This window comes from Macaca thibetana, chromosome 7 (assembly GCF_024542745.1).
Source record: "Macaca thibetana thibetana isolate TM-01 chromosome 7, ASM2454274v1, whole genome shotgun sequence".
Classification (NCBI taxonomy): Eukaryota; Metazoa; Chordata; class Mammalia; order Primates; family Cercopithecidae; genus Macaca; species Macaca thibetana.
In genome coordinates, this window is record NC_065584.1 from 56753030 (window position 1) to 56778413 (window position 25384).

At 43.4% G+C, this 25384-nt stretch overlaps 1 protein-coding gene across 1 annotated transcript in view; it reads right to left on the bottom strand.

Moving 5' to 3' along the window:
- The window catches only part of ABHD12B (abhydrolase domain containing 12B), a 30501-nt gene extending 16174 nt beyond the window's left edge, over nt 1–14327 (bottom strand). Inside the window, exons 1-5 of the mRNA XM_050796959.1 lie at nt 14216–14327; nt 8377–8504; nt 7413–7515; nt 5691–5810; nt 2372–2402 (exon numbers count right to left, since the gene is read on the bottom strand). Of these exons, the coding sequence (XP_050652916.1) occupies nt 2372–2402; nt 5691–5810; nt 7413–7515; nt 8377–8504; nt 14216–14319 (486 nt within the window). The 5' untranslated portion in view covers nt 14320–14327. The remainder of the gene's footprint in view (nt 1–2371; nt 2403–5690; nt 5811–7412; nt 7516–8376; nt 8505–14215) is intronic.
- Between the last annotated feature and the right edge of the window lie 11057 nt (nt 14328–25384).

Sequence of the window (25384 nt, forward strand, 5' to 3'; positions counted from 1 at the left end):
CCCTCCAAAAAAGTTAGCCAAGGCACATGGCGGCTAAGCATCCAAGAAAATGGGAATATCCATGTGTGTTGCAGCACGTGTTGAAGGACCACTAGGCAACACAACCCAAGAACAATACCAGCAGCACACCCTACTCCTAAGAATTCATCTCTAGAAAAAGACGCGAAAGAAGAAAAAGCTAGGTGCTTAGAGTTTTCTGAAACAATACTAGTTAGGAAGAAAAAAAATCTTATATACAACAGCAGTGGAATAGTTAAGTAAACAATTGCTTATAAATATAACTGAGAATGATATAGCCTTTAAACTGGATAACTATCATGACTGTGAAAACACGGAAGAATGTCTACAAAATAGTTTGAAGTAAAAGAGCACAACATAAAAGTGCATATAGATACAATCATAGTAACAAAAGCTTTTTATAAAGAGACATAAAAACTAGGTGGGAATGCAAATAAATGAAAACAGCTGTATTAGTCTGTTGCCATGATGAATACATGAATGAATGAAAATTTAATAATGAAAATTTATTTTTTTTTAATCTCCTCTCCAGAGGAGGGAAGGAAGGGCTAAGGAAGTTTGGTCCTGTTGGGGAATGATGACAGTGGCATTTGCTACCCACAATCTGCCTGAGGGCAAAATCCTGCCGTACCAGCCGTTCTCCTCCCCCACCCATCCTAACTACCACAAGGATCACCGGTCTGCATTTCACACCCACAGCTCTTCTCCTTTCTGGGAACATTGAGACAGCTCTGAGTGGGAGGGGAAAAGCACGCACATTCTCATGTGCATCAGCTTTACCGCGTTCCATGTGGGGAATGCAAAGGGCAAGGTGCAGAGGGGAAAGCAAAACTAAAAATGAATAAACATGGTCCTCCTGGGTAACGCTGCACCCAGACCCCTGCTGCTCCACAAGGGGATGAGGGGAGGGGACAGGAGAGGAGCTTCCTGTCTGCACAGGGGAGGGAGGATGAAGAAAGCACTGGAGATACTGGTACTGCCAGGATTCTGGGCCCCACTAATATCGTTTGACCAGGAAAGAACTCCGAGATGGGAGCCAGCATGTGGGAGGAGAGACCAAGTCCCTGTGGTCAACAGCCGGTCACCTGCAGCGAAGATGACCTAACCAGAGGGTGGAAGAGGATAAACAGGCAGCTTGCTCAACCAGTTCTGAGGTAGATATGGCTAAGTGGAAAGCCTGCCATCTTCTGCATGCCTGGAAACACAGGGGCTGTCCCAACAAGCCAGAGTCATGCAGCAGGGAGTGAGGAGAGCAAGTGTGGCCACGATGCTACTCTACAAAGCCTTACATGGGCTGAAGCCAGGGTTTCAATGACTTCTTTTTTGAGTCAGGGTCTCCTCACTCTGTCGTTCAGGCTGCAGCGTGGTGGCACAATCCTAGCTTATTGCAGGCTCAAACTCCCAGTCTCGAGTAATCCTCTCGCCTCAGCCTCCTGAGTAGCTGGAATTGCAGGCAAGTACCACCACATCCGGTGAATTTTAAATTTTTTTGTAGAGACAGGGTCTCATGAAGTTGAGACCTTGGTCTTGAACTCCCGGTCTCAGCCTCCCAAAGTGTTGGGATTATAGGCGTGAACCACTGCACCCAGCCTTGAATGACTTTTAAGAGCAGACATTCTGTGTCTTTAGCCTATAACCAGTAGAAACTAAAAAGGTTGCTTCTTTTAAAAGGAGTGACCATTGTGCACCTTAATAATACTCTCTCAACCCAACCCCCAGCCCTCGGAGAAAGCAAATAAAAATGTCAGCCGGGTGAGGTGGCTCACGCCTATAATCCCAGCACTTTGGGAGGCCGAGGTGGGTGGATCACCTGAGGTCACGAGTTCGAGCCCAGCCTGGCCAACATGGTGAAACCCTGTCTCTACTAAAAAATACAAAATTAGCCGGACGTGGTGGTTGGCGCCTGTAATCCCAGCTACTCTGGAGGCTGAGGCAGGAGAATCACTTGAGCCTGGGAGGCGGAGGTTGCAGTAAGTGGAGATTGCACCACTGTACTCCAGCCTGGGCAACAGAATCTCAAAAACAACAGCAACAACAACAAAGCTCTCTCAACCCATCCCCCAGCCCTCAGAGAAAGCAAATAAAAATGCCTTCGCCTCCATTTGGCAATGAGATTATTAAGTTGACGAAGGTACTTAGGGACCTAGAGAAGCTCAGTTCTGTTTTGATCAGTGTAGGAGCAGAAGTCCACCGGTGGGACTTTGAGCCCCAGACACCACAACCCACCCTGACCAGTACCCTGGAGACCTCTCAAAAGACAACCACACGGAGGGCCTGAGGACAATCTTATGACTATCGAACAGCATTCATGAGGACTTATGAAATGGGTGCTTTGAGGCCGCTTCAGACATACCTTTACTAGCTTCAGTCTGTGAGAAGCTGCCCTGTGAAGGAAGTTTAAAAAAAAAGCAAGAATTAGGAATGATGTTGACAAGTTCAATAACAATCACTGTCTGCTGCTGGTATCTGAGCTCACGCCTTTCCCTTTCAGGTTGGAGGAATAAATAACTAGGAGAAGGGGGAATGCTTTCTGGTGTCAGAGCCAGCTCAGATGTGTCAGGGTGAATGATCAATGGCTCCCCACTGGGCCGGCGTTCCTCTCGGTGAGGTCTGGCCAGATCTTTGTAGCGCTTCTCAATGCAAGCATTTGATGAAGCGCTGATAATCCACCTTTTTTCACTTCTACACAGTAAAACTTATTTCTAAGAATACTCTTAGAAGCTAAAGGAAAATAGTTTCCAGAAAGTGACTTTCAGAACAAGGGATGATGTCGTCAGGCTGCACTAGACTAAGATTTGCCTATACCCTGTCCACTCTGCCATTTAAGTGCAAGACGAAGTGAAGGGGAGAGGCTCACAGCCCTGTAGGCACCAAAATTATTTTTCCCCAAAAATAGTCTGCTTTATGTTAACCACATTAATAAGCAAGCATCAAAGATCATTCAAAAGACAGAGACTTTTATTATGTCGCCATACTAATGCAACCACAAATTCGATTTTATTTATTTTATTTTATTTTATTTTCTTGAGACAGAGTCTCACTGTCACCCAGGCTGGAGTGCAGTGGCATGATCTCGGCTCACTGCAACCTCTGCCTCCCAGGTTCAAGCGATTCTCCTGCCTCAGCCTCCCGAGTAGCTGAGATTACAGGTGCCTGCCACCATGCCCGGCTAATTTCTGTATTTTTAGTAGAGATGGGGTTTCACCATCTTGGCCAGGTTGGTCTTGAACTGCTGACCTCGTAATCCACTCACCTCGGCCTCCCAAAGTGCTGGGATTACAGGCATCAGCCACCATGCCCGGCTCACAAATTCAATTTTATTATGATGAAGTACAAGGTTCTTTCCAGAATTTTTAAATTTAATTGTATTGTAGATGTTATTTTAAGTTTGTGAATAAGAAGTTAGTAGTTGTAATCTTTATTGTGACTGAGATTTCTGTGTAACATTTGTCAGAATAAGATTGGACCTGTATTTTCAGGAAGAAGCCTGATGGTCTTTGTGACCTGTTTATTTTTTTTAAAAATTAATAAAATTTATTTTTAAAACAGTTTTAGGTTCACCACAAAATTGAACACAAAATGCAGAGTTCCCATATAACCCCTGTCCTCACTCACACACAACCTTCTCTCCCTATAAACATCCGAAGCACCACAGTGGTACACTTGTTCCAATCAATTAACCTACATGGATACATTATTATCATCCAAATTACCTGGTTTACATTGGGGTTCACTCTTGGTGTTGGATATTCTATGGATTTTGACCAATGTATAACGACATGTATCCACCATTGTAATGTCATCCAGAAGATTTCCACTGCCCTAGAAATCCTCTGTGCTCTGCCTATTCCTTCCTCCCTAACCCGCCAAGCCCTGGCAACTACTCATCAAAAGGCAGAGAATTCTTAAAAGTCATTTATTTGAGTTCTATCTTAGAGCCATTACATTGGCTAAGATAGAATGTATGTATATGTATGTATATGTAATGTATGTGTGTATATGTATGTATATGTAATGTATGTATGTATATGTATGTATATGTAATGGAGCCTTTTGAACTTCTAGTTAAGGCTATGAACCCATTTCCCAGGAAAAAATGTACCCATACTTCAAATTTTATGTACAATTGTGGAGAGGAGTTCATGGGCCTTCTGGGGCTTCCACAGATCTCAAGTCTAGAGCCACTGCTTTTGATGCCTCGACAGGTTCCCTGTAATCTCCCATTTGAGGAGAGTACTGTCTGGTACTCATTACTTGCAGCTCAGGACTGCTGATAGAAAGCTGAACTTCTGGACAGAGAACAAAAGCAAGCTGCGTCTGATCCCAGAGCCAGGAAATCTGGGCTCATTGAGGGCACTTATGGATTTACACAGAGGGGCAGAAATGCTGTGTGATCCACAAGGTCCTTTAAATAAATACATTGTAACATCATGCCCAAGTTTACAAAATCAATACAAAGTTAAACTATGTAAAAATGCTGGGTTTCGGGCCTGGCACGATGACTCACACCTGTAATCCCAGCACTTTGGGAGTCCGAGGCGGGCGGATCACGAGGTCAGGAGATCGAGACCATCCTGGCTAACACAGTGAAACCCCATCTCTACTAAAAATACAAAAAAATTAGCCCAGCATGGTGGCAGGCACCTCCAGCGTAGTCTCAGCCACTTAGGAGGCTGAGGTAGGAGAATGGTGTGAACCCGGGAAGCGGAGCTTGCTATGAGCCAAGATTGCACCACTGCACTCCAGCCTGGGTGACAGAGTAAGACTCTGTCTCAAAAAAAAAAAAAAAAAAAAAAAAAAATGCTGGGTTTCACAGGAAATTTCAGTAAATGTGGCTCTAAAATGTACACATCAAGAAAGTCTCTTGAGAAAAGGCGAGTCTTGAGAAAGGCGAGTCACCTGCCAGAAAAAGACGAGGAGGAAGGGAGTCACAAGCAGGTGCTCCTCCCCACGTGGAGGAGATCTGTGGGTTTCCGAGGTACATCGCACCTGCCCCAAGCTGAAGGGGCACAGTCACAGCGGGTGATCATCACCCAGCATAATTACACAGGCCCAGAAGGGCTCTGACAGCACATCAAAGGGGAGCCAGACTCCTGGGAGATGTTCTTTATTACAAAGCGAGGTTGGGACTACAGAGAATGGGCTGAGGTATGGCTATTCTAGATTAGAATTAGTCAGACGGTCCCCAGTACCTGTGGTCAGAATTCCATGTGACCTCTCTTGAGGAGTCATATTTTCAGCTAGTAACATTAAAGTTAAATAGAGGACTCTCCCCTGTAGTGTTCTGAAAAATCTCTCATCTGGAAATGGCTCTTCCTCTCCCCCATAATGCGTGCCTATTCCCTTTCCCGTCATTCATGGGTTAAATCCATCATTTCAGACACTCTTAGGGAGCGAAAGAATCATCACTTTCTTTAAAATCAACATCCAACTTTTGGAAGAGTTATTCTTTTCTCCTTCTTAATTAGGGATCCACATTATTCTATATATAGAATAATCTTTTCAAGCGAAGCTTATTGCCAGAACACCCTCAGATTTCAACAAAGGAAAAGAAATATGTGAAGGCATGCCTACAGAGTTAAAAACAGAGCCCTGTCCTTCTTCATTCCCCCGTGGGGCTGAAATGCGCTCAATCTCTTGAAAAAAAAAAACACGTAAGCAGAGCCACTGACCTGTGTTCTGCACTGCCATGAAGATAAACAACGATTGGGTTCCCATCGCGAAGGGCTGCTTCGTACCAGCAACGGTCCTTCCCTTTGGCTTCCTCCTCCCGGCAGCTGGGGACTGTGTGCCTGAAGAGCAAGGGAGGTTTAAACAAATGTAGAAAGAGGAATTATCTATCCTTGCCAAAGGCTGAAGCTCTCCTTATGATATATATACATATATTTTAATTTTTTATCTGAGTAATATATGCACATGGTAAAAATAAAAATCTAACACCACAAAATGTCTTATGATGAGAACCACTACGGCCCTACCCCATGTCCCCATGCACAGAGACGCCTTTTAATGACTTACTGTTTTAGTTCTTCTGACTTCTGCACCTGCTAATTTTCCAAGACTGCTGTTCTTAGGTACATTGAAATTGTTTTTTAAAAAAGGGAAACAAGTAAAAGATAATAGATATTTACCATCTGCCGTGAATTTGGCTGAAGAGACAAGTAGGAAATAATTTAAAAAGAAACCCGTTTATGTAAGAGAAAAGAACTAAAACACTAAACCATTTTGCTCCAGAAACCAAGTAACCTTGTGATTTTAAATGTCTGCGTGAGTTCCATTTTCTCCACTTTGTTAAACCAACAAATGCTGCAAATGTGAACACTGCCATATGACATGTCACCATGGGATGTGGGGAACTGGCTAAGGGTGACAAATTTTCTGTCCTCTCCATCATTTAAGGGCAGAAAGTCTGCCATCATCCCCAGGGCCTCTGTACTCAGAATGCAGGCACTGCTGCCTGCTGGATGAGCTGATCTTGACGAGGTAGCTGACTCACCAAACCAAGGACCAGTGGGGCAAAAGCAAAGAATAAAAAGATTTCTAAATTCCAGCACTATTGGATGAACTGTACCCTGCAGAATAGGAAGAAGTTACGTGTTGGTTCCTAAACATTTTATGATCAAAGGTTTGAACTCAGGGAGATGAAATAGAAAACAGATCACTGGAAACTTGGCAGCCAAGAATGAGTATTACAACTAAACAGAAGAAATGTTAAGGTTAGCATTGTAAGACAATAGAATGTTCATGACCTCATCTGACATATTTACTGAATGTCCTTTATGTGCCAAGCATTGTGCTAAGCAATGAAAACCCACCAACAAAGTCTATCACCTGCTGAAGTTATAGTCTTGTAAGGAAGACAAATATTAACCAAATCATCACACAAACATTTATTTCATGACAATGGGAATAATTGTCAAAAGGGACAAGCATGGGTGGCCATGGCAGCACATACCTAAAATGGGCAGTGAGGAAAGGCTTTCCTGAAAATTACCAACTGAAGTAAGATCCAATAGATGAGTAGACAGTTAGCAAGGCAAGAAGAGGGAAGGCAGGGAGCTGAGAAATAGAAGGAAGCCTTGAGGGCAGAGCATGTCCTGGGAAGGCAGTGTGTCTGGACTTGAAGGCATGAAGGCAAAGGTGGTATGGAATAAGGCAGAAGGGGTGGGTGAGGCCAGAAGCCAAGGCAACACTTAAAAGTCTATACTCCAAAGCAAAATTCTTAGAAAGCAAAATCAAGCAAATCAACAGAAGAGGAAGGTATAGAAAACAGCCTCCAGGTACCTCCAGGAGCACTGACCTCTCCATGGGCGGGGAACACAGCACTGCTCCTCTGCGTCCTAACAGGAAAACCTGTCCCATCAAGCAACCCAGTGTCCCATCCGTGCACTCACCAGATCCCTAGCATCACCCCAGGTTCAACTCTCAGGTAGAAGTTCACTGTGTGAGGAATCTTTAACTCTGGTTTCTTTAAATCCACAAGAAATGGGGCTTTGACTGGAAAGTAAAAATCATTATCAACTCCAAGAATCAAATTCCATGCCTTTTAATCACAATCAAAGAAAGGAATTAGCCTACATAGGTTAACAGGCTTCTAAGTTGCAAGCTACTACACTAAACTCCTAGCAGAGTATTTTACTTTATCAGCTAGGACTAGCCTGCAGAAGAGGGGAAAAAACAAAAACCCAAAAGCTAGATTTTAAAATAGCATCAGTGTGGTAGCTCATAATACAGAAACAGAGTGATTCAATCCTTATCCTTGTCTCTGGCTAAAAGCAGAGGAGACCATTCTCCTAAGAAGGTAAAAAGGCCTAGAAGAAAATAATAAGTATTCTGATACTTCAGTGAAACCTAGTCATCAGTCAACAGGCAAGAAATGTCCAGAATTCACACACACCAGGAGGCAAGCAGGTAAGAACTAGAAGGACTGTGTTAAATTGACTAACACATAGCTCAGCAGGAAAAAAAAAAAAAAAAAACAGAGGAAAAATAGATTCCTTACCTCAGCACTATTCTCTCTCTCTCTCATCTTTAAGGGATGCAGATAAGAAGAGGAAGGGGAAAGGCAGAGAATACAGTAAGCAGTTAGGTAACCATATTAACAATGAATTAATTTGAAGTCAGCTCTTGAATGGAACCCTCACCCACAAGGCCATGCATCTCTCTTTACTTCCAACAGTTTGCAGGGATTCCTGCTAGACTTCAAAGTCAATATTAAATAAGTTTCAGACCATTTCAGTCTAGCCACAATTTTACAGCTGACATGTCTTTTCACTACGTCACAACTTTAAGGATAGTGAGGTCTTTATTTGGGGAAAAAAAAATATATAGGCAAATTTATGGAAGGTCCATACTTACAAAAATTAAAATAAATTAACATGTCTATCAGAGGAGGGAAAACATGTTCTTTTAAGGATTTACTAGTAAAACTGTCATACAGAGCAGCAATTTTTCGTCCGAGCGTTGAACAGGAGTGTGGAAAAGATCTGCAAGATATTGGGAAACACACAAGGTTTTCGAAATTAATCCATTTGTCTTGGTTTTTTCTTTTTCTTTCTCTTTCTTTTTTTTTTTTTTTTTTTTTTTTTTTTCTTTTTTTGGACAGAGTTTTGCTCTTGTTGCCCAGGCTGGAGTGCAATGGCATGATCTCAGCTCACTGCAACCTCTGCCTCCTGGGTTCAAGCAATTCTCCTGCCTGAGCCTCCTGAGTAGCTGGCATTACAGGCACCCGCCATCAGGCCTGGCTAATTGTTGTAGTAGAGACAGGGTATCACCATGTTGGCCAGGCTGGTCTCGAACTCCTGACCTCAGGTGATCTGCCCCCAAATTTCAGAGACTAACAGTGGGAATTCCATCCAGGACAGTTGGTATTTAAGCAAAATCTTTTTACACAATGACATGGAATTATCTATACTGCATGTCAAGACTGGGACTAAGGGGAAACCAGGTAAGAAGAGCAATAAGGCAGGGCCCCAACCAGCAGCTGAAAAAGCCAGGACACGGCAGGGACAGGAGGGGAAGGGAAATGTTTGCACCACAGCCAGGTTTGGTCCCTTACTGTAGCCCCATAGAAGGCTGAGACTGGACCCCAAAGTCACCAGTAAACAGGATTCAGACAGTTTAACAGCTGCCACAGTTTTTAATTATATCACAATTCTGCACTATATGTGTTAGCTATTCTTATCATTAGTCTCAGGCAGTGAGGGAATAATCCTTAGATCCTCTATATTCTGGCCGCATCTTAGGAGAAATGAACCAGTGTTAGAAGACCCCACTTCTGAGATGAGATCCCTGGAAGAGAGGGACCCATGAGGCACAGGGCTGGAGCTTGGTCAGGGAGTGGGATGGGCGCGTGCACATCTTGCCTACGCTATTGTTCCCTGTGACACAAACCACCCAATCAGGAGCTGTCAGCACACAAGTGACGATTTGTCCATGAGGGGTCACTAAGGACACCTCTGTCTCAAGCCACCTCTCTTGTGAGGGTCTTAGAGAAATGAGGGATACAGGAGGTCAATGTCATCACCTCCTGCTTCCAGTTTTTGCCCACATTAGCCATTAAATAAGTCCGTTTCCATGTCGTGAGAGGTCATTGTTAAGACTGTTTAACATAATCAAATGGTAAGGTCGAGAGGCTAGAAAGCCTTTTTGATAAATTGTCTCCCCCTGCCCTGATTTCTCTGCCAGACCAGAGGTATTTTTGGAAGATAATTATTACCTTTGCTTTGCAAATGAGACTGGAAAGTTAACTAATCTTTCCAAGGTCGCAAGCCAATGAATGACAGAGCCGCACATACCCAAGTCTGTCTGATCCCATAGTCCTGTAAGGATCTCCAGGATGTCACAGTCCTGGTGACATCCATGTAAGCAGAAATGAACCCCAGGAACAAGGCTGACCTCTGGCAAAATTCTGCTGGTAGACAATCTTGTTTTAAGATCTCTTTCTGCCCCTTAGCCCTCCCAGGGTCCGGTCCTTTCTTCTTTCCTCCTTCCTGCTCCTGTATTCTCAGGAGCCCTCTGATAACAAAGTCATCAAAGAAAGACCTCTAAAAAACTTAACTCCCCCAAAGTGTTAATGAATTAAAAATCAGAGCACTTATATGTGTTTGGAAGAGACACAAAGAGAGAAGATAATGAATCTCTGATGAATTTCCAGCAGTTCTGCAAGAAGTGGAAAAGATATGTGGGCTAAGGGTAATGGATAGATTTTTCAAATACATCATACACAGGCAATTGCCTACTCATAAAATCAGAAAGAAAGAAATGAAAATGATTGTTTCATAATACCTTAAAATAGCACCCCACCACCCCCGCCATGAAGGCGGCAGGAAGGAGAGGACATTGTTGTTCTGATTTTAGAGATAAGAAATCAAAACCCAGAGAAGCCACTTTGAGCCACAGATCAAGCCCAAATGGACAGAATTGAACCTGAGGCTGAACTGTGCCTCCTTCCAGCCGCTGGCTCCTGCTGGCTTCCCTCTAAGCTCCCCTCACTCACCTCCACCCTGCCTGTTAGTCTCCCACTAAGCTGTCTTTTGAAGGTAGGCAGGGTAGTCTCCCGCTAAGTTATGTTTTGAAAGTCTGCTTGGGAAGCAGAGGCAGTAGAGGGAAATGTGTGTCTGTTTTTAAGGAATAATTCATACAGAATTCTTCTCTCAAATAGCTCGAGGCACTTCTCTGAGATGCACTGCAGGAAGAGAACAGAGTGACCAGATCCTCCGAGCATCAATAATGCAAAGCAGCTTCTTTTAACTAAGGGGTTGTCAATTTGACTTCCCCTAGATCAGTAGGGGATCAAAAGTCACCAGTGGCTAATAGACCTTATTTGAGCAGAGGATGCAGTTTCAGCCCAATCCCCACTAACGGCCAGCCACATCAAACGGCCACCTTGGTGCTTTGGTGTTCTTTTGCTTGCCCTTTGATCAGCTGCAGCTGTAACTGCACAGCATCCCGCAGGGGCCTCAGAACCTCACTGTATGATTCTTACTGGTGGAAGCTGGTGGAGTCTGAGCTGCTACAGGGTGAATCACTCATGCTCAGAGGTTTCTGCAAACCAACTTTGGGAAGCCCAAATCTAACTACATTTACTATTTCAAATATTAAGACATGTACCTTCAACCTATGTGCCAATTCATTCAGTCGACATTTGTTTGTCACCAACCACCAGGAGACACCCTCCCAACCAAATACCCTCTTCCTTCATGGCCGCGGAAGTATCTCTTTCTTGTCAAAGTCTCCTGGAGACATCATCCTATGGTGACCTCTCCTCTCTTGTCTTTCCTCTCACAAATAATAACGGGGCCTCAGCTGGCCTTGAATTGTTCTCTGATGGCTTTCCCATTATTAGCCCTATCTTCCCCACTCTATCAGGCCACAGACAACAAGAACAACATGGCATAGAATGCTTCCTTTACACTTCACTCTGTCCAGCCCAGGGCTGAGCTCAGTAAATATTTGTTGACGCGTAGGTTGAAAATGGAAAGAAAGTGCATTTATTTTGTGAGGGAAATGGAGGCAACATTTATTGGTAGCTTTGGAGGAAAGAGCAAGGACTTCATTTTCTTTTTTTTTTTTTTTACTTAGAATTGCAAATGAATCAATGTAAGCTCCACAGAGCAAGGACTTTTGTCTGTTTTATTTACTGCTGTGTGACCAAGACTAGAATAGTGTCCAATAGATCATAAAGAACCAACCCTGTGGAAAGAATGAATACATTTATCAGCCTACTCATGGACATTTCCTGAGCACTATCTAGGATTGTAATGACTTGGGGTGGAATAGGGGGAAATGAGGAGGAAAATAAACCTTTGGTTTCCCCCAGCTTCCTTCTGGAGCACTTTTTCCACTTTTGTTTTTATTATTATTGTTATTATTATTTTTTTTGAGATGGAGTCTCACTCTGTCACCCAGGCTGGAGTGCAGTGGTATGATCTTGGCTTACTCCAACCTCCACCTCCCAGGTTCAAGCAATTCTCCTGCCTCCAGAGTAGCTGGGACTACAGGTGTGTTCCACCACGCCTGGCTAATTTTTTGTATTTTTAGTAGAGACGGGGTTTCCCTGTGTTAGCCAGGATGGTCTCGATCTCCTGACCTCGTGATCCACCCACGTTGGCCTCCAAAAGTTCTGGGATTACAAGCATGAGCCACCACACCTGGCCCCATTTTTCTAATTTAAAGAAAACCAGTTGTAAGGTGGAGACTTACTCTCCTTGGCCCATCCACCTTAAGCAGCAAATGGATTTGATAAAAAATTTTATAATATAAATAACTAGATTCCCAAGGCATTAAAAAAATGGCCATTGAAAAAATCATATGAAAAAATGTTCTTCTTAGGTCTCACAACACATCCCACTAGTTCCCGGGCCATGATCAGGGCCAGGGGCATGACAAGCCCTCCATGAAGGTTTGCTCATCTAAACGAACCCGGCTCCAAGAATCAAAGAGGACTTGGGATGGTGGAAATGGGTGTGGGCCTCAGCCTCAGCACATCTTACATTAGACCGATAATCTTCTGCTCAGATGAAGACATGCGCTAGTATTTTATTCAGGAAGTGTCTCTTGAGACTTTTTTCACCAGTTAGTAAGGCAAGTAATAGATAGTCCCCAACTCCCCATCTCCCACTCCATTATCAACAAAGTGGGTTACTCTCTATGAATGTGAAGTGCAACTTTGATTCTCTGCCTAATAAATGCCATTTACTGCCAAATAAATGTTAAATAATCGGCCATCAATTCCACAGAGATCGTCAAAGTGAGAAACATTAGATGTCAACTTTCCCAGAATCCCCACCTCTGGGAGAGAAGTCCTGTTAATATGCAGTTGACAAGTGCAATCAGGACATTCTGCCAGGTGTTCAGATCCATCACAGAGCTGGAAGGCATGGGTTCTACGTGACTGGGCCCCTGCAGAGCTGCCAGCACTCTGTTGTCTGCAACAAGAATAAAAAAGAATAGAAAAGAGGCCAGGTGCAGTGGTTCACACCTGTAATCCCAACACTTTGGGGTGCCAAGGCAGGTGGAACCTGTGAGCTCCAGGAGTTTGAGACCAACCTGGGCAATGCAGTGAAAACCCATATCTACAAAAAATACAAAAATTAGCTCGGTGTGGTGGCAGGCACCTGTAGTCCCAGCTACTGGGGAGGCTGACCTGGGAGGATCGCTTGAGCCCTGGGAATGAGCCAAGATTGTGCCACTGCACTCCAGCCTGGGCAACAGAGTGAAACCCTCAAAAAAAAAAAAAAAAAAAAAAGAGAGAGAGAGAAAAGATCCCTGTTTGTCCTCATCACTCTCTCTGTCTGGGCACTCCAAAGTGAGGTCTCCTGTGTCTGGATATTATTTTTGGATATTTTATAATCAGCACAAATTAAACAAAAGGAATAGAAAGAGGGAAGTGAAAATGCCAATACCTTCCCACACCAACAAAACTAAATGAAATACCCACATATCCTGGGTCCAGGATCCCCAACCAATACTTGGCTTCATTGCGAACAAGATTGGCAATATGTTGCTGGTGGATTCCGGTAATTTAAGATTACTGTTTAAACTGAGGATCCATGAGAGAAACAAAACGGAAACAAAAACCAAAACACCCACTGATACATTTCAGATTTAAACAACGTAAGAACTTGGTACAGGTAATACCAAGTTATGGTTTCAACACACTGTATACGTCTTTAGCATACTGGAGGTGTGTTCTTTAAATACGTGCCAGGGAGTTCACACTCAGGGAACTAGGTAGGGATTTTCTCATCCTTTTCCACCTACACAGATAGGCCCTTGACCTAAGAGAACCCCGTCCAAGATTACAACATGTATTACTATTGTCACTATTACTAGTGTCATTCAGATCCATCTTGTATGTTAGCTAAATGGTCAGATAATAGAGATTGGTATAGGAATCCAGCCATCTCCCTGACATCTGTATTTCAGACGCCCCCAAAAGTTATAACTTCCTGAAATACCAAACCTGAGAGTATCGCTGGTCCAGGTTGGGACTGAGGCTGAGGATACTGAGGGCAATCAAAGAGCCCTAGAGTTCGCAGGTGGCCGCCGAGGTCCCCCGGGAGCCACAGTGCCGGGCCTTGGGCCCGGGCCGGCAGAGGGGATTAGGCCTCGGCCGCACCCTCGCCCCCTGCCCCATTCCCGCGCAGCCCGAGCCGTCGGGGCACGGCCAGAGGTGGACCTGGCGCGTACTCACCGCAGGTTGCGGTCGACCATGTCCCACCAGGCGGCCACGCAGCCATGGGCTGGGGGCCCGGGCGGCTCGAGCGTCGCGGCAGCCTGGCAGTCCTGCGCGTCCATCCCGTGCAGTGTCCAGAGCCGCCGCCACCGCCGCGGGAGCTGCAGCCCGGAGCAGCCGCCCGCGACCTTCCAGCCCCGGCGGCGTTGCGCCCGCCCTCCTCCCACGCGCGGTCAGGCCGGCTGGTGGGACGCCAGAGACTCAGCCCCAGGGTGCGCTCCGCCCGGATCCGCCCGCTGTTCGCGTCCACACACACACACACACACACACACACACACACACACACAGAGAGAGAGAGAGAGAGAGAGAGAGAGAGAGAGAGAGAGAGATCCTACGCTTATAGCTAGCTATGCAACATTTTATTTTAGATTGATTTCCATCATACATCTGTGTGTGCGCGCGGGCGGGAGGCGCGCACAACCCAGTAAAATATGTTTTCACCATGGTACTAACACAAAAGTTTGACAGCCACAGCTTTTGATTTTCACGAAGACTATAAGCTTTCCCCTACTTAGATCCCACTTTTTTCTTTTTCTCTTTTTCTGAAGCCTCCCTGTCTCCAATTCCCCATCCACCCCCAACATCCTCACAGCCTCCACCCTGTCACCCTTATTATAGAAATAATTTCTTTGGCTCCCTTTAACTAATGATGTGTCTGTCCATGTGGGGTTATGAACACAATTATTCTATGTAGCAAAAAATTAAGACCTTTTTGGTATTTTGTTTACGTACCAGCATGTAACAAAACCTCACCATTGTACCAAGGAGTTCACACCTTGAAACTTTGACCTTGGTACAGGTTTACATCTTGGTGCATGTTTACAATGTGCAGCTGTCTCCTGGGAGCAGGAACTGTCTACCACAGCTGCTCTAGGGAAGCCACGGCACGCACGTGTGGAAACAAAGGAGGAAGAAAGAGAATGAGGTTTTATTTGGATACATTCGGATGCCAGCATCAAGGCTTCATCTTGGAGGCAAGGTGCAAATCTTAAGAGGTGGAATGGGTTTTTTGTAGTGCCTGTGTTCAGAGGGCACAGCAGGGGGCTGTCAGCGCCAGAGAGTGCATGGAAACCCATCTGCTTGAAGACAGTAGGATGGTCTGGGGGAAAATACCCACGCTTCTCACGAAAGGGCAGTTTTCTTTGAGGACTAGTTCATTTCATGGAACTGTCAGGGCAAAGAGGGATTTTGTTCACTGCCTGTTATACTCTTATACTTGCTCTGGGAATGTTTATTTTCTCTTTCTTTCTTTCTTTCTCTCCTTCCTTCCTTCCTTCCTTCCTTCCTTCCTTCCTTCCTTCCTTCCTTCCTTCTTTCTTTTTCTTTCTTTCTTTCTTTCTTTCTTTCTTTCTTTCTTTCTTTCTTTCTTTCTTTCTTTCTTTCTTTCTTTCTTTCTTTCTTTCTTTCTGTCAGGGTCTTACCCTGTCACTGAGGCTGGAGTACAGTGGTGCAATCATAGCTCACTGTACTTGAACTCGCTTCAACTCCTGGGCTCACACAATCCTTCCACTCCAGCCTCCCAAGTAGCTGGGACTACAAGCATGCACCACAATGCCTGGCGTGCATGCACGTGTGTGTGCATGTGTGTGTGTGCATGCACGGGTGGAGGCACATGTGTGTATAGAGATGAGATCTCACTATGTTGCCCAGGCTATCAAACTCCTGGCCTCAAACAATTCCCCCACTTCAGCCTCCCAAAGTGCTGGGATTACAGGTCTGTGTCACCACACCTGGCTGGAATGCTCAGTTTCTGATTCACACACATCAAGATAGAAGAGGAATTAGCTCAGGAAGGACCGGTAGGATCCAAGCCTGACTGATGAGCCAGCAACAGGTGGGTTTTCACAGATCCACACCCTGCATGATGAGAAAGCTTCAAGCAGATGTCGATTCTACCCCTGGAGTTCTTCATAAGCTTGGTCTGGAATCTCACCGAACTTGTTCAGGAAAGCTCTGAATGCGACTCTGGGGCCATGCCATGTGGAGATGGAGGGATCAAAGATGGGGAGGAGAGGTAGGAGGAGAGAAGAACAGCTGCACATGGTCCCAGGGTCTATTTCCATCTACTTGCTCAGGTTGAGAGAGGATATTTCCATCTACGTGCTAGACGAACAAAGAAAGTTGTAAGCCCCAAGTCTAAGGATGTGTTTGAAATGCTCAGCAAAAATCTCTGAAGTCGGAAATCACTATGGCCCATTTTTTGAAAGGTTGCATAAGACTTTAAAAGAAGGCCTTTCCCAACATAAATAGCCCCTTTCAAATGACACATCCTGGAAATCAGAGAACGAAGTCTCCAATATGATTTGATAGAACCTGAAAAACAAAATATTCGTTCAGTTATCCAGCGATCATTTACTGAGCACCTTTTAGGTGCCAGGTACCACATTGGGCACTGTAGGGATACAAACCAGGATCCCAGCTGGTAGAGATTCATCTCAGGATGAACCATGAGAACACAGAACAGGAAATGAAAAGTGTCTTAAGGGTACAGATTAGATAAGGGGATGGCAGAGACTGGAGATGGGGAGAGAAGGTTGACTACAAAGGGGTGTGAAGAGACATTTTAGAGTGATGGGAATAGTCAACATCTCAAGTGTGGTGGTGGTTACTATAAATATCCACCAAAACGCATATAACTCACAGGTGAATTTAACTGAATAACCTCAACAAACCTGACTTTTAGAAAAGTGACCTAAGAAATGTACAGATAAACTGTATAAATGAACATGTCCTATGTCATGTTGTATACATGTTAAGACAAAGCTGATGGTACAAATACATCAGAAACCAACAGTTGAATGTTATTTGCACTAGCAGAAAAATAAGTCTTGATTGGAGATAGATTAATTTGACCACCTAAAATTATTCTGGAAAAACAGGGAATGGGGAATAAGACTGACCACCTCTCAGCTGCTGCATAGCTGTGAATGTAAACTGCTGGTAATAAGGCAGTTGGGTGTTGAAGAACTAGATATCTTGAAAAGAAAGTATGCATCGCCCTTGTGTTTTCTTTTATTTTAAATAAAGCATTATTGAGACATATAATTCACACACTATAAATTCACCATTTTAAAGTATACAACTCAGTAATTTTAGTATATTCACAGAGTTGTGCATCTATCACTACTATTTACAATAACTTTAGAACATTTTTATCACCACCCCCCAAAAGAAATCCTATACCTATTAGCAATCACCATTCTTCCCTACACCTGCCCTAAGCAATCACTACTGTACTTTCCGGCTCTATATATTTGCCTATTCTGGACATTTCATATAAATGAATCAAACAATATGTTGCATTTTGTGTCTGGCTTCTTTAACTCAGTATAATGTTTTCAAGGTTCATCCATGTGCTATCTCAATGGATACTTCATTTTGGTGGCTGAATAATATTCCTTTGTATGGATATACCACATTGTGCTTATCCACTCATCAGTTGATGGACATTTGGGTTGTTTCTACCTTTTGTCTATTGTAAATAATGCTGTTATAAATATTTGCATACAAGTTTTTGTGTGGACATATGTTTTCATATCTCTTTATTGTACAGCTAGGAGTGAAATTGCTAGGTCATATAGGTAACTCTATGTTTAATTTTTTTGAGGAACTGCCAAATTGTTTTCCAAAGTGGCTACCCCATTATACAATCCCACCAGCATAAGCATCATATACCTTTTTCACCCTTTCTCGCTTTCCAAGCACAGGTAGGAATTTTTTTTAATCTAATATTGTTGAGATTGAAATAAACTATTAAAGGGAAGTTTGAGTCTAGTCCCAGATGATAGTGAAAGAATGATGTAACTCACTCACTCAGAATATTTATTTTTCTATGTTGTTAAAGTTTTGGATTGTCTTCCTCTATATTAGATCTAATTTAAAACAATTCATTATAGCATCAAGAGAAGCTGTTGGATTATTCTCATGTGCTTAAAATTGAGAGTGTTAATATGGGTTTCCTTTTAGCTAAAGGAGTGGTTTCTTTGAGAAGAGAAAGTGATAATGTCATGGGGCCCCTTTCAGTCGAAACTGGAAGTGCTTGAGTACATTGGGTACACTATTTCTTCCAAAGAGGTCTCCACATTCCTAGACATGGCTCATAGGGTCCTTGCGGTTCTACAGTAAGACATGAGACTTGGTTTTCCTAACGTCTATGGAATAACTGAGCTGGGATTACACCCCAGCAGTTACAACTCCCTCCTACCTCTCTGGGTATTCCTTTCCAAATTCCTCCAGCCACTCCTCAAAAGTTAGCTGTTCTCAGGGTTCCTTCCTAGCTCTGCTTCTCTTCTTGTGTTGTATACACCAGCATTTCCAAAATCCACTGGGAAAGAGGCCAGGCACAGTGGCTCACACCTGTAATCCCAGCATTTCCAGAGGCTGAGGCGGCGGATCACTTGAGGTCAGGGGTTCAAGACCAGCCTGGTCAACATAGCAAAACTCCATCTCTACTAAAAATAAAAAAATTGGCCAGGCATGGTGGCACATGCCTGTAATCCCAGCTACTCAGGAGGCTGAGGTGGGAGAATTGCCAGAACCCAGGAGGCGGAGGTTGCAGTGAGTCGAGATTATGCCACTGTACTCTAGCCTGGGTGTCAGAGCAAGACTCTGTCTCAATAAAAAATAAAAATAAAAAATTTTAAAACTATTGGGAAATAAAGGAAACTTTTTATCTGAGAAGTGTGAGCCCCTTTGAATTATCAGGCCCAGTGAGGCATTGAAATGTGACAGCAGTCACCTCTCACTCCTCCCTTGAGCTAAGTAATCTCTTTTTGCTATGTGGGCTCTACACTGAGTGATGTCAAGTAGCCATAAATTAACCTAACAATCCCACATGCTGGACACTGTAACTCCTACCCTAGAGTTCAACAATGTATAGCTAATCACAAATCAATGAGAATTGCCGGCAAACAACTTTTATAACTGCCCCCTCTCCTTATTCGTCCTTTGCACTTCCTTTGTTTCCCAGGCTGCACTCCTCAACCTTGGCCCAAATAAACTCGCCACCTATATTAATTTTGCCTCAGTTTCTTTCTTTAGATCAACACTGTGTTTAATCATTTGGGAAGCTCTGGGCTAAACACAGTAATAATATGTTCATTTGGCCAAGATTTCATATCTCAAAATCTTTTCTTGTTTAATGATCTTTGAGAGTCTCCCAGAAAAAGGTATAGAATGTGGCACTTCACTAAAGTCTTGTGCTCTCCTTCTTTCTCCAGACCTGTACCACTTGCAGAATTTCCTATCTTGAAGAACAGAATCATCATACACCAAATTTCCCTAACCACAAACTTGACATTTATCTTGATTCTTCTGTTTTCTGAAGCCCAGTATTCCCTCTAGAAAACATTAAGATTAAGCCTTCGGGTGATATGTCTTTATTTGTATATTTTATATAGTATCTGGCTTTGGAAGCCTACACTCTAATTGCAAGGGAAGGACCTACATATATGAAAAGCTAAATAACAACCTGAGGGGTACCACCAGATAATAAGAAGGCCCAGTGAGAAACACCCGTGTGGGCTGAAGAGGTCAGGCAAGGATTCCAGGGAAGTACTATTGTGTTGCTTAGAAACAGCCTTGGAGATAGGAGGTAATTAAAAATGGCTATCCAGAGAGTCCCATAGAATGTTAAAGCTAGAAGATACATAAGCTTTCATTTGCTAATAATCTCACTTTACATAGAGGAAACTGAGACTGAAACAGACCAAATGATGAGTGATAAGCTGCATTCATTCAGTATTTATTGAGTACCAACTGCGTGCAATGCACAGAATGGGCTACACTTATACAAAAGAGCAGGCAAGGTGAGACTATCAAATAGCACTGGTACTTGGCAAGAAACTAAAACTATCACAGCATCCCAAGGTGCAGGTCTTTGAGGCAAAGGTGGTCATGCCAACTGGTAGTTATAAACTGGGTTACTAGTTCTTCCACTTACCCTTAAAAATAGTAGAATTCAAATAGTTACTCAAAGGTTAGGTAGGCACTAATTATTTCTGCTTCATGAGTAATCAGGGTGGAAGAATTTACCACCACCTACAGTGTCCAGTCACCTCATATCTGGATATACAGACATCCAGGTAGAAAATTCTGAAGCAATCTTTACAGTGGACACAAGCCTGAATGTTTGTGATGTGGTAACACAGCAGCTGGTTTAGGATTATGGAGACAGAGAGGCAGAGAGTGGCTCCCAATCACGGATTGTTTATTTTCTTGACTTCTCCTTATTTTTTTAAATGCCCCTCTAATAAATTCAGAGTAAGGGCGTTTCCAAGATGTGTAGTTCTTCAGCCTTAGGATAAATAATGACACTGAATTTTTAGCCTATTGAAGTTCGACAGGAGAAGCTATTATACAAGATCAGCAAGATGATGTAAAAATATCTTCCTGTTAATAGAAGCGCACATGAAGAAATTGTGAAGACAGGAAAAAAGTCACAGCTGTAGATAAAGTAAACAGGAACTGGCTTTCAGTCCTAAAAGATGACAGGCCTGTAATTTTGGGCTTTCTGAATCCTTGCCATCAGTTTGAATTAATCTGTTCCTCATCGTTTAGAGAATCTCCGAAGATGGTCCTGAAAGCAGCTTCATTTCCTCAGTTCCCCTGCTCAGGTCCGAGTGTATATGTGCTCCCAGCACAGCTTGAAATTAGTGTACTTTTTCATCTTGGCCTTTAGTTTTTAAACAAGCAGGCAAAGACCCCAGGAGACTTGGACAGGCTGGCCTGATGGTACGAATGGTGTCCGGTAGCCCGAGGCGGGACTTCATTATCTTCACATGGCCTGACTTAGCATGCAAGGAACAACCTGCCCCTAGAGAGGAGTTTTAAAATAATCATATGTAGTGTGAGATGAGATCATAGATATGAAAGCTCTTCTTTGAAGTTAAAAAAAAATTCAGCCTACAAATGCACAGTATTGGTATTATTTATTAATGAATGTATTTGATACTCTCTTTGTCAGGCTCCTGGGCGTATTTGCATGCATTCATTTACAAAGACACTCATCAACATTATGGCTTATAGACCAATATAGAAGTTTAATTACTAATAAATACGAATAGATACACAAATATACCTAGGAGTCCATGCAGTTATCCTGTTCTACTTCACCGCCTACCAAAAGCAATTAAAAATTGATACCAGGAGGAGACTCATACCCCTCCTTGCAGAGCAAGAGACAAAGGAGTGTGTGAGAGTGGGGGTGGATAATGTTCTTCCTTCTCCTGCCTGCTAAGTGTCAAAGAGGATGGGAACTCCCAAAGGAGTCCTCCCAACCCGGTAATCACAAGTCACTTAGCAAATATCAGCTCATTAATCCGGAGGTGAGTGTCAGGTAGCTTTGCGAGGTGACCACTTAAAAAATTTTTCAGCAGAAGAGCTACAGTGTTTCACATGCAATTCGATAGTCTTGCACTATCTAAATCAGGAATCCTTTTTGTCTTTGGTGTTGCTTGTTAAGTTTGGAACAAAATTTCACACATACAGGCTGTGTGTATCTCCAGCGCGGAGCATAATGTGTGGTACAAAGCAGGTACTCAATACATATTTTGTAAATAATTGAAAAACTTCAATCTGTACTGCAGCCAGTCCACGAAACTCCATCACATACATTCTCCATAGGCCACTCTGGCATTCTCTAGTTTGCACCTATACAATTCTGAACTGCGGGATGCCAGGAAAGAAAGCAGGAAGGGCTGAAAGGTGCACTAAGCTGGCCTGGTCTGGGATCTGCTGCCCTGTTCTCACCTCCCCCACCCAGAGGCAAGTTCTGTGCTTAGCATAGTCATCATGTCATGTGTAAAGGTGCGATTCTACCCCACCCCACCCCTGACCCATCTAGAGATTAGACAGGTAGTCCTTCTCTTGTGCAATCCCCACTCAGCAAGCATTCATCAAATGCCAGCTGTCCATATTCCATCATATGAAGCCTTGTAGAGGAAAGGGAAAAGTCGTGGCCCCTGATCTCAGGAACTAATATTATCATTAGAAAGACTATTTATTATTGCTCATTTATTCTACAAACATATATTGAGCACATGTGCTAAATACTCTTCTAAGTGTTGGAGATTCAAAGTTGACCAAGACAAATAATTTTCCTCCTCTCATTATGCTGATGTTTTAGAGGGGGAGACAAAAAGCAACGATGCAAATAAATAAATAATAGAAATTCAGATTAGTGCTACCAAAACCAAATCATATAATAGAGAAACTACTTCATCTGAGATCTTAATGGCAAGACTTAAGAGTGAGGTTCCAGCCAGATGTGGTGGCTCGCACCTATAATCCCAGCACTTTGGGAGGCCGAGGTGGGCGGATCATGAGATCAGAAGATCAAAACCATTCTGGCCAATACGATGAAACCCCGTCTCTACTAAAATACAAAAATTAGCTGGGCACGGTGGGGTGTGCCTGTAATCCCAGCTGCTCAGGAGGCTGAGGCAGGAGAATCGCTTGAACCCGGGAAACAGAGGTTGCAGTGGGCTAAGATTGAGCCACCGCACTCCAGGCTGGGCGAAAGAGCTAGACTCCATCAAAAAAAAAAAAAAAAAAAAGAAAAAGAAAAAAAGAATGGGGTTCCAGCCAGAAGTAATAGCAAGTTCAAGGACTCCCAGGTAGGGTACAAGCTGGAAGTAATCAAGACCCATCAAGAAAGCTGGTGTGGCTGAAGCATTGGGACTGACAGGGGGAGCAAAAGGAGACAAGGTTGCAGATATAGCCAGGAGCCAGATCATGCAAGATCATGTCCCTTGCTACTCAAAGTATGGTCCTTGGATCAGCTGCATCAGCATCACCTGAGACTTTGTTTAAATTACCCCAACATTCATTTCCCTTCTTTTACAGCCATAGGACTATCAAATTTCAGGTGGCAAACACCTGTCTCCAATAAAGGCCACTTCTCCAACTCTCTCTTGCAAATAGTTGTAGCCATGTGACATAAAGGAAGTGATATATATGGCTTCTCAGAAGTCTCCCTGAAGGTACATCCTTCCCTCCTTCCTGCAGTCTGGAACACAAATTTAAAGCCTCCTTCTCTGGCAAGTTATCTTGTCCCGGGAGATATCTTTGAGTATGGAAGCTACTCAATGCAAAACAATAAGACAGAGGAGCTGTGTCTTTGACCCTGTGGATGACCACACCAGCCCTCTCAAACTTGTCAGTATGAAAAAAATAGAAATGTCCATTTTCTTAAGCCACTGTTACTTTGGATTTTTCTGTTACTTATAGCCGAATTTAATCCCAACAAATTCACACTCTATGATATATTGTCATTTCTTTTAACAAAAGTGTACATGTTACTAAGCTTTGAGTAAAACCAACAATCCAAGAAGATATGCTATATTTATTCTATAGCTTCAATAACTCCCACTAGGTCCTCACTCACCTCTACTCCTCTACAGACACACATACAGCAATTTAGTAGCATGGTCCCGACTGGATGGTGGTCAGGAGAATGGACATGGCAGAGGTCAGTGGCAAAGGCAAAGACATAAGGTTAAGGCAGACTTGGACTCCAGGACCTCTGCTTCTTCCCTCCTGAGAGTACTTAGGGAAGGGGGCCCCTCCAGGCTGAACTGACAAGCCTGAAAACTTGCAGGCATTGCAGGCGTCTCCCTACTCTGAGATTTCTAAAACTGTTACACAACCATGGATCCTCTGGTCTGTTGAACAGACTTCAACCTAGGCTGAATAAACGCTTCACACCATGTTTCTATGCTTAGAATGAGTCTATTGATTGAAAAACTGAAAGAATGACCAACTGAATTCTCTTCAATGACAGTTCCAATGAGCAGCTCCAATAGCGACCCTCAGAGCAGCCCGTAATAAATACACAATTGAAAAGAGTGTGCTTGAATGCAAATGCAACCTCAAGGGATTCTCTCCAGCCCTGTCATCCAATCAGTCACCTCAGCACTCCTCCTATGTAGAAATTCTCAAGTCCCTGCTGCCAAGGTTGTCAGCTACCTTTCCAGACATTGACAGGCACCTTGCCTCTTAGGGTTAAATGTCTGTAGATGTGCAGAACCTGGAATGTTACTAGAAATACACTTTGTCAGAGCAATGCCAATAGCCAAGAAATACTGGACTGTATCTCATTCTGTGACCCATAGTCTCTGCCTTACCTTCCAGAGTGATAAAGCTGGTCTTAACCTAGTTCACAGGAACCTCACACAGGTGACTGAAGGAATTCCAAGACAGGGTGAACATTCTACCAAGTGGTGTTCTTACAGTAACATCGGCTGCCCATTCAGACCATGCCCTTCACAGCTTTCCTTTGGGAGTAGACTTGGGGTTGGATCTAAGAGAATCTGCCCCCATAGGTCCTATGTGGGCACTGACTTTAACCAGACTTGTTTGATTGCTTTGGTAGGAGATAAAGCCTCAGCCCTCTCTTCCAGAGGTATTTCTGGATTGAACAGTGAAAGATCATTAAGATCCATAAATGGCACTCGGGTTTTAGTGGATGACTTTGGGAAGTCTCACTAAAGTATAGGAAGATTCTGGTGTGAGTATTGGGAACAAGTGGCCATTTCTTCCATGTAGGTAATGTTGAAGAGGAGACTGTGTCATCTCTGCATAAAGGAGCAGGCCCCCCGATCTATCCAGGATGGAAAGCACTTTCCAAATTCCATCTAGAGCAGCATGATATTCTGTGTGGTCCCAGTTTTTATAAAGCAAAAAGTGACTCAGATAAACTACATAGATGAGCAAGAAATAGGAAAAATTGGTGCTCAGTAGAAATCACAGAGGCAGCCTAGTTTCACATCAAAACAGTGATCCAATCTGCTCACTACAGACAAAGGTGCCAGGTGAACACAAAGAGGCTGCCCTTTGGTGAATGTTTGAGCCTTGTGTCAGAAATTCTCTCACATCACAGACTCTTTGTGATTGAAAGCAAACTTTCATCCTAAATACAGGGTTTTTATTTAATGTTATAAAACAAACTCTAATTCAGGTCAATAAGTAACTCATGTGGTTTCTCAGGAAGAGCATAGCATTAATAAGACGTCACTAATATAATCATAACCACTCCCTCTAAGAATTAAATTTATCCCTTCACCAAAGGCTCAATGAATTGGGAAAAAAAAAAGAAAGAAAGAAAAAAAATTGAGTAATCTAATGATA